This window comes from Tenrec ecaudatus, chromosome 13 (assembly GCF_050624435.1).
Source record: "Tenrec ecaudatus isolate mTenEca1 chromosome 13, mTenEca1.hap1, whole genome shotgun sequence".
In the NCBI taxonomy this organism is placed as follows: domain Eukaryota; kingdom Metazoa; phylum Chordata; class Mammalia; order Afrosoricida; family Tenrecidae; genus Tenrec; species Tenrec ecaudatus.
Window position 1 is genome coordinate 2,887,451 of NC_134542.1, and position 13,018 is coordinate 2,900,468.

The 13,018-nt window shown below is 51.2% G+C and overlaps 1 protein-coding gene across 1 annotated transcript in view; it reads right to left on the reverse strand.

Moving 5' to 3' along the window:
- Nucleotides 1–9,793, reverse strand: part of SCLY (selenocysteine lyase) — a 39,278-nt gene extending 29,485 nt beyond the window's left edge. Inside the window, exons 1-2 of the mRNA XM_075529487.1 lie at nucleotides 9,713–9,793; nucleotides 6,876–6,988 (exon numbers count right to left, since the gene is read on the reverse strand). Coding sequence (XP_075385602.1) covers nucleotides 6,876–6,988; nucleotides 9,713–9,777 — 178 coding nt within the window. The 5' untranslated portion in view covers nucleotides 9,778–9,793. The remainder of the gene's footprint in view (nucleotides 1–6,875; nucleotides 6,989–9,712) is intronic.
- Between the last annotated feature and the right edge of the window lie 3,225 nt (nucleotides 9,794–13,018).

A 13,018-nucleotide genomic window follows, 5' to 3' on the forward strand; every position in this document is an offset into this window, starting at 1 on the left:
AAGCAAGGCACCAAGAAGCCCATGTGTGTGGCCCTTAGCCCCCAGCAGGTCCTACGGCCTTCTGTAAAGGAAACAGCGTTTCCCTCACTTGGGAAGAGTGTCTTGCCTCTGGTTCTCTGAAGATCTTTCTGGGATCACACCAATAAGGGCCACTTGAAAGACGAGATAAGAAACTTCCAGGGCTGTCAGTTTAGGCTGATGGGGAGGAACTGCTCAGAAGAGGCAGAGAAGGGCGGCCTGTGTGCAGACCCGAGTTGTCCGTGTGGGCAGTACTCCACTGGCGCCGGTGCCACTGTGGGCACTTTAAGAAAAAACTAATAAAACAAATTACGTTTTAGACACTCACCCTAAGTACCATTTCACTGTAAGAACAGGAGGCAGGATGAAAACTTTTAAAATCAATAAAGCTAACATGCCTCCGGGATCAGAATAAGCAAAGTCCCTACAGCTGGGACGTTATGAGACGTCTTCACATCACCTTACCGCAGTGATCAGAGACCAGAAAACACTCACATCCCTCTCAGCTCCCTGGGCCGTAGTGGTTGTGAGAGCATTTGGCATATGTCTGTCTGAATCAGGGCTGCCAGCTGGCCTCAGTGCCCACCCTCCTCACTGCCACGGGGGCAGAGCCGCTCACTCAGCTGGTGTCTGGCTGCTCAGAAGTACGACCACCTTTCCCAACGTCCCTTGGCGTGATGTGTGGCCACTGGGCTGACCTGACCATCAGCCAGAAAGGTGTGTTGTTTCTATCCTGGCGTCTTGGTCATCTAAAATCCCGCCCCCAACATCCTTAACATTTTCCTTAACACAAATCCATCCCTCACCCCGGACTTTACATCCTCATACTGTGAAAGTCATTAAACCAGCCTGTTATACAGAAAAGTCTCTGTAATTTTGCCTTTTCACCTGAGAAGGAAGATTGGTTCCGCAAAGCTTCTGTTTTGCTTTTTAAGTTACAGTTGCTAATTTGTGAAAACAAACACCACCAAATAGCCTAAAGGTCACAATCAGGCCTCAGGTCACAGATCATCTTTCTCCCTGAGAGTCACACAAACGCCTTCCGGACACAATGCCTGCTACTTGTGTCCCACTGCTGTCCATACTCGATGCATCAGAGAGCTCAGCTTCACAGCAGAGGAGACGATGCCAAGCAATGTCCCCAAGAAATCAAAAGCCCAAACTAAACGCCCTCTCATCAAGTTGATGCTGGTTCATAGCACCCTATACATGGACCAAGCAAACCTTACCAAGCAAGTACCAAATGAGCAGTGCAGAGAATAAGGAGCCTAGTAGTGTGGTGGCTCCAGGCTAGGCTGCTACCTGCAAGGTCAGGCGTTTGAAACCACCAGCTGTTCCACAGGGGAAAGATGAGGCTTTCTCGTCCCATAAAGAGGAACCCACAGGGGCAGTTCTACCCTGTTCTATAGGATCGCCATGAGTTGTTGGTTGATCGTAGTCTCTGTCATTCCCACCAAATGACCTGTTCCTGCTGAGTCTGAGTGAGAAGAGGTGGGAGAAGACACTGATGGGACTGAGCGTCGAGTGAGTGTGCACCAGATTCCTGTGATGTTCACCTTGCTGGGTGTAAAATGAGCCGGCGCAGGGGTCTCACTAACGGCAAGAGAAGAGTCAGGGGTTGGGCGCCTCCTCTGGACCCCGAGACCCCTGCAGTGAATCTCCTTGGCCCAGGAGCTAGCTGCCTGTGAGGAGCAGCACTAAGATCAGGAGCCAGATGTGACTGCAACATGCCGGCGTGGAGTAGGGAGCCAGTGGAGAGGCTGCGGGGCCGGCCCCAATCCCAGCTACGTGGACAACTGCCCCTCCCCCCAGAAGAATTTACTTCAGAGGACGGCACTGAATCTGCAGCTCAGGGAGAGGGACATATCTGATTGGAGCACATGGGAGCAGATGAAGGGGGAGGAGAGAGTGGAGCACATCCTGGCCCACCAGGCCTTGAGCACAAGCAGCCAGTCCACAGAGAGGACCACATGGCCGGCCCCACTATGAGACATGACGTCCCTCACTGACCCATAGCCTTGCAGGGGACAATGTTGGAGACAGTGTGGGAATTGCGCTCGATCTGATCCCGCAACGCCGAGGCAAAACACAAAGGGGGTGCAACAGAACAGCAAGGGAACGGAGCGGCAAGGTCCCCAGGGAATGCTGAAGGTAGACTTTGGGACCAGGGCTTGGTGCCCCAACAGACTCGACTAGAAAACACTCCCAAAGGCCAACAAACAGTCCTTGAACTAACTACAAGCTTTTCTTTCTTGTTGTGTTTTGTTGTCATTGTTGTTGTTTTGTTGTATATTGTTGGTTAGTTTTGCTCTGTCTTATTTTTGTGCATGTTATTATCTCTGAAGGTATGTCTAAATAAGATAGGATGAATGAACAATCTGGAGGAGAAAACAATGGTACTGATAGTTCGGGGGACATGGGAGAGGGGGAGGTGGGGGGAAAGGGAGTGGTGTTAACAAACCCAGGGACAAGGGAACAACAAGTGATCCAAATTGGTGGTGAGGAGGGCGTAGGAGGCCTGGTAGGGTGTGATCAAGGGTAATGTACCCAAGAGGAATTACTGAAACCCAAATGAAGACGGAGCATGATAGTGGGACAAGAGGAAAGTCAAAGGAAACAGAGGAAAGAGCTAGGAGACAACGATCATTTATAGAGGTCTAAATATAGGCATGTACCTATGTAAATATATTTATATATGAGGATTGGGAAATAGATCTATGTGCATATATGTATAGGTTTAGTATTAAGGTAGTAGATGGACATTGGGCCTCCACTCAAGTACTCCCTCAATGCAAGAACTTTGTTCTTTTTTTTTTTTAATTTTAACAATTTATTGGGGCTCATACAATTCTTATCACAGTTCATACATATACATACATCAATTGTATAAAGCACATCTGTACAGTGAACTTTGTTCTATTAAATTGGCATTCTATGATGCTCACCTTCCCCACACAATCGCTGAAGACAAAGCAGGTGAATCAGCAAATGTGGTGAAGAAAGCTGATGGTGCCCAGCTATCAAAAGATATAGCGCCTCGGGTCTTAAAGGCTTGAAGGTAAACAAGCAGCTAACTAGCTCAGAAGCAACAAAGCCCACATGGAAGAAGCACACCAGCTTGCGTGATCACGAGGTACCAAAGGGATCAGGTATCAGGCAACATCAGAACAAAAAAATCATATCATAGTGAATGAGGGGGGAGTGCGGAGTGGGGACCCAAAGTCCATTTGTAGGCCACTGGACATCCCCTTTCAGAAGGGTCTTGGGGAGGAAATGAGCCAGTCAGGGTGCAGTGTAGCAATGATGAAACACAACTTTCCTCTATTTCCTAACTGCTTCCCCCCTGGCCCACTATCATGATCCCAATTCTACCTTACATCTGGCTAGACCAGAGGATGTACACTGGTACAGACAGGAACTGGAAACAGGGAACCCAGGGAGGCTTATTCCTTCAGGACCAGTGGTGTGAGTGGCAATACTGGGAGGATGGGTTGGAAAGAGGGAACCAATTATAAGGATCTACATATAATGTCCTCCCTGGGGGATGGACAACAGAAAGTGGGTGAAGGAAGACATCGGACAGTGCAAGATATGACAAAATAATAATTTGTAAATTATCAAGGGTTCATGAGGGAGGGAGTAGTGGGGAGGGAGGGAGCAAAATGAGGACCTGATGCCAGGGACTTAAGTGGAAAGCAAATGTGTGAGAATGATGAGGGCAATGAATGTACTTTACACATTTGATGTGCTTTACACAATTGATATATGTATGGATTGTGATGGGAGTTGTATGAATGAGCCCCTAATAAAACGATTGAAAAGAAAAAAAAAGACCAGGAGGGGGTGCAGGGACCCTCAGCTCACAGAGCGAGTAAAGAGGAGGGCCTCCTGGCCAGAGGCCAGCAGGTGGGGCACTTAATTGAAGGAGCTAGGCTTACTGACCCCAAGGAGTGGGAGCTGAGCACCTTCAGGCCGATGCTTACGGCAGCGTGGCATACCTTTTGGGGATTTGCTGGCAGCCCTGCAAGAGCTTTGTAACATTGCACAAGCAGAGCAGAGGTAAACAGGTCACGTGGCTGACAGGTCAAAGGCCGCGAGAAGGCTGCCTGTGAGCACAGCTGAGAAGCTGTCCTGCCCGAGTAACTGTGTCCTGAACATGTGTAACCTGTGAACGTCTGTAATAGACCCTGTGGTCCCTGCACTCAGTTATTGATGGCTTTCTCCCTCAGAGTCGCTGGTGGTCTTGAACTGCTGACTTTGGGTTATCAGCCCTGTGTAACCACCACATTAATGCCATTTGGGGATATGCTGACGTGGAGTTTCATTATCCTCCCCCCTTGCGGAGCCAGAGGTGGTCACCCCATGTCATTGCTCCTTCATCTAGATCAATAAATCAATGCCCGACTAGAAGCTGATTCCAAAGTCTTCTGGTTATCAGCGGCCTGTGAACCGTTTAAGGGCCCGATGGACCGGACAGCCTTTGAGAAGCTCACTGCGCTGGGTACACGGGAATGTCAAGCCCCGGGGCGTGGCAGCACTGGGCAGGAATGCTACTGCAGTTAGTTATCTACCACACACGCTGTGCGTCATTTATCTTCATTACCCCTCATAAGGGGAAGTAAGGCAGGTCAGACTCCTAGGTTCCTTGGTCTAATCTTTTAAAAGACATACTTAGATGCTGTCATAAAACTACTGAGTTAAGCAAAACAGGTTTTAAAACTTTGAATCAAATCCGCCATTCAATGCTATACATGAACATTAAATAACAAGAATAAATCGGAAACAAATAAGGACATTTATAACAAAGTCAAAGATGAATTTAAAGATGGCTTTTTATAAAACAGCAAGTAATGGTATTAGATGGGATCCACTTTAGAAGGATTGACAGAGCCAAGTCTAGGAGAAGGTGTAAGGAGGGTGAGTTAGTTTATTGTGCCAACCTGGCCGATAAACACATATGGGATTAATTGAAGGGAGGAGGGATAAATGGCATGGTGAGCCTCGCCTTTCTAGTTCTAGGATCTCTTGCTTTGAGATGGTCAAACCAGGGTGCAGCTGTCTTAGCCAGTTCCCTGCTTCAGCTGGCAAGGCTCACTTCCTGCAAGACATCCCCAAGGAGAAGCCGCATGGACCTACCCTGATGCAGCCCTGGGTGCTGGAGCAGCCGTGTGGAGACCCCTGCCAACGCTGAGATGTTTACACGTTCACTGATTCGGCTTTCCTCTTGCAGTTGACGTCATAGTGTGTGTTTTGTGAGATGGAGGAGGACTTTGTGGATTGGTGTTGGATATATGGGTTAATGTTGAACATATGGGTTAATGTTGGATTTGTACATTTGGGCAGCACTGGGTTGGGATGTTTTCTTGATGCGCACTTAACCTTTATATAAAACTCTTATACATTTATTAATGTGGATTTGTTTCTCTAAAGTATCCAAACTAATACAGAAGGGCTGTTACTGTAAACTCAAACACAGAAAACTCGGTGTTATGAGGTCGATTCTGGTTCACAGCGACCCTGCAGGATAGAGCAGAACTGCCTCTGAGTTGCCAAGACTGGAATCTGTACAGGAGTTGAGAACTTCCTTTTTCTCCCTCGGGGAGGCTGGTGGTTTCCAAATGCTGGCCTGTGGTCAGCGCAGCCTCACATGTGACCACTATGTTACTGGAAAGGAAGTCTTCATGGAGCGTCTCTTTCATCCGGGTGGGAGTCGAGAGCCCAGGATGACACAGGGTTAAGAGACTGAGTAAGTCTGCACTGCGTCATGTCCTTTCAGACAACACGGAGCAGCACCGATGCCTGGGAGTGGAGGAAGGCGTGCTTTGGCGGGTACTCGGAGGCAGGCGGCATGTTGAATTTGTGGTGGATCACTGGGCACCTCCCACTGATTGCCGCTGGCCCCAAGGACTGGTGTCAGTAGAAGGACACTGGGCTCAGCTGCTCCACTTCTCCCTTGGGGCTTCCAACTCCAACCAGGCTCCCCAGGGGGTACACAGGGAGCACCTCTCGCCCAGAGGCAGCTGGTTAAAGGTGTTCATTTCCAACCACGCCCCCCAGCAGCTTGCAAGGGGGTTATTTTGTGTACGTGTACTGAATAGGGAGGCCTGGAAGTGTGGTGGGTATGTGATGGGCTACTAACTGTAAGGTCAGCAGTTCAAAACCACCAGCTGCTCTGCTGGAGACAGAGGAGCACAGGTCAAACAAATAAGGGCATTTATAACTAAGCCTGCTCCCATAAAGATTTCCAGTCTCGGAAACCCACTGAGGCAGTTCTACCCTGTCCGCTAGGGTCACTATGAGTAAGAACTGACTCAACGGCAGTGAGTTTGGTTTGATATTGAATATATATAAATACATGTACCTCAGTGGGGGGCTTCACAAAAACCTATAGTCTTTTAAGTCTATTTTCCCCCAACAAATGTTTAGCCCCACTCACACCCTACCCCATATACAATAGTGTTCACACACATTCAAATCACATAGCATCCTATTTCACAGAACGCACTGTGACATTATGTGATATGCATGTATAAGCAAGTTCAACTTACAAAACTGGACTTCTCTGAGGGGGGAGGAACCCCCAAATTTTAGCTAAAGCTGTAACGCTAACAGAAAACTCAAAACGCGCTGCCATTGAGTGGATCTCGACTACAGGGCAGAGTAGAATCGCCTCTGGTGTTTCTGAGACTGCAGCTCGACGGGTCCACAACCGTATTTTTCTCCTGAGGTAGCCAACGGAAGGCCCATTTCACACACAGTGACTGGGTGGGGGTGGGGGTGGTTTCTGCCAACGGGTCGGTGGGCCCCCCTCCCCTCCGGTCAGTGACGATGGCGCTGTGGGCTTCAGCTAGAATTACCTGCTGGGTAAGAACTGCTAGGATTCATCCAGGCTTCCCGCATGGCCTGCATCATGACCTGCATGACCTCCTGCTCCAAGGGGGTGGTCGAATTGAAGTCCATATAAATTTTCCTGAGGAAAGAAAAGAAGGGCATGCTAACAAAGGAGGAGGCGGGGTTTGCTGTTTGGGGCCTCCCGTAAACACAGCACAGACCACACCCAGTGCAGGTGCTGCTCTGCCAAGACACGGGGCAAAGGCTCCCCCCACCGCCGGACAGGCTCCAGACCCTCCCTGCTCATAGGAAATGAAAGCATGCTTTCCAGGACTGCGGGCCAGCTCCCTTTACAACGGATCGAAGACTCTCCCGTTGCTGTTCGAGTGGCTGTTTCCTGATTTCAACTGCTGGTGACTGCACGTGGCAGTGCGGAGCTGCCCCACAGCTGCCTGGGCGGTACCATGCACAGAAGCAGACTGCCAGGCGTTTCCTCGAGGGGCCACCGGGTGGGTGTGAAATGTCAACCTTTAGTGGTCGAGTGCTTAACCTTTGTGCCACCAGGGTCCTTTGGGCCTGAGCCACAGCGAGAACTAGGATAAAGGCCCAGTCTCTGGCTCGGGGCCACATACTCCCGTGGACTCTTCTTCAATTTGGCCCTCTTTTACCTCCTGAGGTTTCCCCCAGTCCAGGGGGACTGCAAAGCAGACGCCTCCACGTTATCCTGGATGACAGGCTAGAATATGAACGTTTTTAATTGCCAGGGGGCATTGAGTCTCTATTGTTTTCTTGAAAAGGGGCAGGTGGCCAAATTTTTTGGGAACCTAGGTATGGCAATCTGGGTGCCCACCCCACCCGCACCCCTCCTTTTGCTTCCACACTGGAGTGACCAGGATGGCCATCTCACACTTCCCCATTTCCTTGGACAATCCCTGTCCCCAAGTCCGGTTTGTACACCGATGCCTCCCCAGCACCGATAACCATGACTGGAACCCGACAAGGCCTCCGTTTACTCGATAACAGTCAATGTCGCAAAACAGAACGACCCCCTGGAAGAACCCCCAGTATGTTTATCCATATAGATTGCATATACTTGTGTATAATTCAGCACATCTTTAATGTACTTTTTTCGTGGTAAAATTAGGTGCCTCCACTGATATTTAGGTTGGCTTATATTCGAGTATACAGGTACACATATACTTTTAAACTTATACCAAATCTTTAGAAACTATAATTCCTATGTTTACAGTAGGTAATCTTTCCTCACGCTCTTACCTGTATGACCTGATTGTCAAGTCAACAATGGTGTTTAAACCAATCACAGGAAACCTCTATTGCAAGTGTTAACAATGGCTTTAAGTTTTTTTAATTTTTTAAACCATGCAGCCTGGCCAAATCTATGTTACTTAATGCTGTATCTTTTCTATAAGTTATTCAGAGTCAATAGGCACAGGCTCTGGAACGTGTGATTCATCATCCTTTGCCACTGAGGTATTTTCTCCTGGTCATGCTGTATTCCCCCATGTGTATCTCATGTCCTATAAATATGGACCCCAAAGAGCTCAAGCAGGCTTGAGGGGGAGGGGGGGTGCAGATAAAGCATTTACAGAGGTCGCCTGAATTACAGGTGAACATTTTACTTACCACTTTGCTCCATTGCCTGGTATTTCTTTGAAGTGCGATCAGTACCAAGAAAACGAGGCTCTTGGTCTCCTAGGCGGTCTGCCCCACCCCACCCCCATTTTAAAAGGCTCTGGAACCCCTTTTTACCCCTTTTTACTACTCTGTCCCAAGCAGAGTAGAAAACATAATGCAAGATGGTCCAGCTTTGATGCCTGGCCCCAAATTTGAAACATACATGCCAACCATTCTAGACGTGGGTAGTAGATTACTCCTGACTCGGAGAAATATGATTCACAAACTGAAAACTGCGCACTCTGCTCTCTCCCCTGGGGAAGGTGGTTCTAGAACCTAGACGTTGAAGCTTGAATCCTAAGGCCCTTCTGCCTCCCCTTAGATAAACCAAACCAAACTGACTGCCACTGAGTAGATGGTACTCATCCTGACCTTATACAGGGTTTCTGAGACTGTAGATCTTTACTTACGGGGGCTGAGAGCCTCATCTTTCTCCTGCAGAGCAGCTGGTGGGTTTTAACCACTTACCTGTGTTAGTCCAATAACCTACGCTAACCCACAGTGCAACTAGGGCTCTCTGTACAGGTCACCCCCTTTCTCACTTGCTAAAGCCAGTAGCCTGGGAAAGGTTAATAGTATGCATCTCCCCTGCTTCAATAAACCGGTGGGACCCTTCTGCGGGGCACCTTCTCCCCAACCCACTGCCACCACAAGAGTCCAAGTGACCCCATCCCCTCTGATTAAAATAAATAAAAAGGTTTCCCTGACACCTCTGACCCCACACCTACCCGACCCTGCTTTCCACGAAGCGATCGCAACGATTTCTTCAAGTGACATCGCTCCCCGCTCAAACCCCAGTGACCCCGTCCCGCTAGGAGAACCTCGCCCTCACCACCCAGTTCTTCCGGTGGCGCCAGGGCGCTCCCACCAGGCCATGTCAATGGCTCACCGTGTGAGCGCACCAAGCCTGTCCTGTCCACTCAGCCCAGGTGCCTTGCTCGGACCCCAGCCGTCGCAGATCCTTCTGCTACGCTGTCCCCAAAGCGGTGGCAGCTGGCTCCGGGCTGTCACTTAAGATTCAGCCTCAGTAGAGCCCTCTGGGGGTGAGGAGGTGGTCCTCCCAGCCATGCCGCGCACCCATCGCCCTCGCAGCCAGCACCCCAACATGACGGACGACAGCCCTGCGGACCCCGATGGCGACCACCAGCCGGCCGCCCTCATGGCGCACCTCTCGGGCGGGCTGTCCTCGCCTTGCCCCCGCGCACTCCTCGCCAGCGCGGCGCACTCCGCCATCCCCGTCCGAGAGCCGTGCGGCGGCGGGCGCGGAGGAGGCAGGGCCGCGAGGTCGGGGTGCGTTGGGATTGGCTGAGCTGCGCACGCCCGGCCAACCCGCGTGCTTCGCAGGAAGGTGGAGTCCACGACGCCCACCGATTGGCTGCCAGGGGTCAGGTGACGAGGCCGGCTGCCGGCGCTCGGCGCGCGAGTCCCCCCGAGGGGCGGAGCCACACGGCCTCGGGCCATAGCTTCGGCTGCTGGTTTTCGCGCGTCTCCGGGGCTGGCCGAGCCCTCGGCTGTGAGGCGATAGGGAGCTGAGAAGCCCGGGACCTGCGGAGACGAGGCCATGAGGAAACCTGGGTCTGAGGGGCCCGAGCGGGACCTGAGGAGGCTGCGTCGGGAGGACACTTAGAGCCGAGGGACGCCCCGGTGTCGCTCACCCGCAGGGTCGGCGTTCGGGGTCCACCCGAGAGAGCAGGGGCCTGTCAACTTCCTATGGGCTGGGAGGCCAGCGCCGGGATCCGCGACGCCCTGCAAACCGGGGAGCCCGGGGGCCGCCGGCAAGCGACTTCCGGTGCTCTCGTCCCCGACTGGCACCTGGAGAGAGCCTGGTGCCTTCAAGCAGTAGAGCGCAAGTGCCCCCGTGGCTGGTCATACCCAGAAGAAACAGGGTTGGAATTAAAAGGAAAAAGTGTAAGATCGGAGACGAAACCGTCGACCCGCAGTGAGCGAGCGCAGGGCAGCACGTCGGGGTGAGCGCTGACGGGGGTGGGGGGGGCACCCGGAAGCCCCGACACCTGGATCTGGGGTGTGCAGCGTCGTTTTCACTTGGCCCCGTCACCCCGTGTCCTTAGCCCAGCACTCTGGCGCAGTGAAACTAGACAAATGGAAATTAACGGGTTTCTGAGCGAGGGAATTCTTTGCGATCGCTCAAGGAACACACGCAGAGACGCACATAACACGAGCCCCAAATGCCTTCATCGCTTGGTTTCGGACAGTTCCTCCTCCCACCCGTAGCCCTTGGAAGCCCAGGGTCAGAGAGCTAATGCAAGCAGGTGACGCTGACTCTGAAGCCACCCCTAGACACTAGATTCTGCGAGAGGCTGATCCTGTATGATGCGCTAGAAGACACGTGCTTTTAATTGCCAAGGAGGCACCGAATTAAAAACGACTTAAACGGGGCAGTGGCCAGGTATTTAGGAGCCGATGCCAGCCTTTAGATTTGAGGCAGAGCTGTAAAGAGAAGGCTGTCAGGTTTTGTGGTTGCACAAGTTCTTCTTGGGCAACAGGGTAAAACATCATTTGACGCAGGCCTCCTAGTAGCCCATTACCACACATCCGACTTAGGGAAACAAACCGGACAAAGGTCTGTTCAGTGGGTGGAGGGGAGACCCAACTTGGAATGAAGAGCTAAGAACAGGGAAGGGACTCTCCTTACAGACGGCTGTTCAGTGGTGACTTCTTTTACATGAGAAAAGCATTTGCTTGATATCAGAGACTTCTACCTAACAAGGTTCACAAGGGCCCGTCAAAAATATTCCTACTAGGATTCCACTTCATAGCTGCGTGGGTTTATTCCAAACAAAACAGGTTTCAGCCTGTCTCTGCGATCAGTGGGTGGTTGTAGGCTTGTTCGGGTTCTGCTAGGGGACCTTTAAAAAAAGGATCTCCGTGAGTGCTGAGCGGAGACCCAAAGCCCATTTGTCGGCCACTGGAGATCCCCTTGCAGAGGGGTCTAGGGGAGGAGAGGAGCCAGTCAAGATGTGATGTAGCACCAATGAAAAATACGTTCCTCTAGAATTCTACCTTGCAAGTCTGGCTAGACTCGATGTACACTTGGAGCTGGAAACACAGGGAATCCAGGGCAGATGATCCCTTCAGGACCAGGGGTGTTTGAGTGGCGATACTGGGAGGGTAGAGGGAGTGTGTGTTGGAAAGGGAACCAATTAAAAGGATCTATATGTGACCTCCTCCCTGGGGGACAGACAACAGAAAAGTGGGTCAAGGGAGACGTCGGACAGTGCAAGATATGACAAAATAATAATTTATAAATTATCAAGGGCTCCTGAGGGAGGGGAGAGTGGGGAGGGGAAAAATGAGGACCTGATGCCAAGGGCTTAAGTGGAGAGCAAATATTTTGAGAATGATGAGGGCAATGAATGTATAGATCATGTGAGCTTATTAGCAAGTTGTAAGTAAATTGCAAACTGCACTGGTGAGGAATTTCCCCATCGTGAGGACCTGCAAAGGCCTCAAGAGCAGCAAGGCTTGTCCTAGCAGAGGGTCACCCGGGATACCTGACCCCACCCACCCACTGGCCCTCATTTTGCCCCTTCAGACTTGCTTTTATTCCCAGAACCCGAAGAACACTGAAGAGTAATGATTTGAGTTCCTCGAGGAGAGGAGACAAAGCTTTGGTTTTGACTTGGTGCTAATGGCAGTGCAGCATTCTTTGGGGGTACAGGGAGGGGAAGGTTTGAAAGGTGGAAATGCTGCCTTGAGCCATGTGAACCTGGATGATAAATATACAGAAACAAAAGCTTCCTGTTTTGGTATTGTTGTTTCATAAAGGTTCTCGAGTCTGAACCTGAACCGAGTTGCAGGCACCTACCGTGATTTCGTAGAGCCAGGAAGCACAGCCAGGGCCCTGGGTCTCACAAGGAAGACACTGGAACAACCACTGGCTGGTTTCCAGCTGGTTCTTGGAAGAAGGGGACAGGGTGTCCTTAGGAAGTGGGTGTTTTACACTGAAGACAACACAATTTGCTGACCACTACTGCCTGGCAATCCATCCTCCAGGATTTTTTTTTTCAAAACCCCATTTGGTGAAGCCAACTCTGGGTGGGGCACTACTCTCCTACAGACTGAGAGATGTGCACCATGGGCCTGCTCGCAGACAAGCCCTCATCCAGAACCCCCCTACCCCAGAGAGTGGCAGTCTCCAAGGAAGGGGTGGAGGCACCCTTCTGATTGTAAATGGTTGGAGCCCTCCCCCCCATTCATTCCATCTCCAGGACACACTGATGTCACGCGCAGGGGGCAGGAAATGGAGACATGGACATGCTATATGTGTAGACAGGGAACTGGATCCACAAGGGGTAGGAGCCTAGCACAAAGAGGAGCCCCCAGGTGTACTGTGGGTGGCACTGCATGTGTGGTGCACCCATGGCCTCACTGTCGCCACAGGGCAGGGAGAGACCAGTTCGGATGCTGAGTCAGTGGGCAGGGCATGTGGTTCAACCACACTCAGATTACAGAC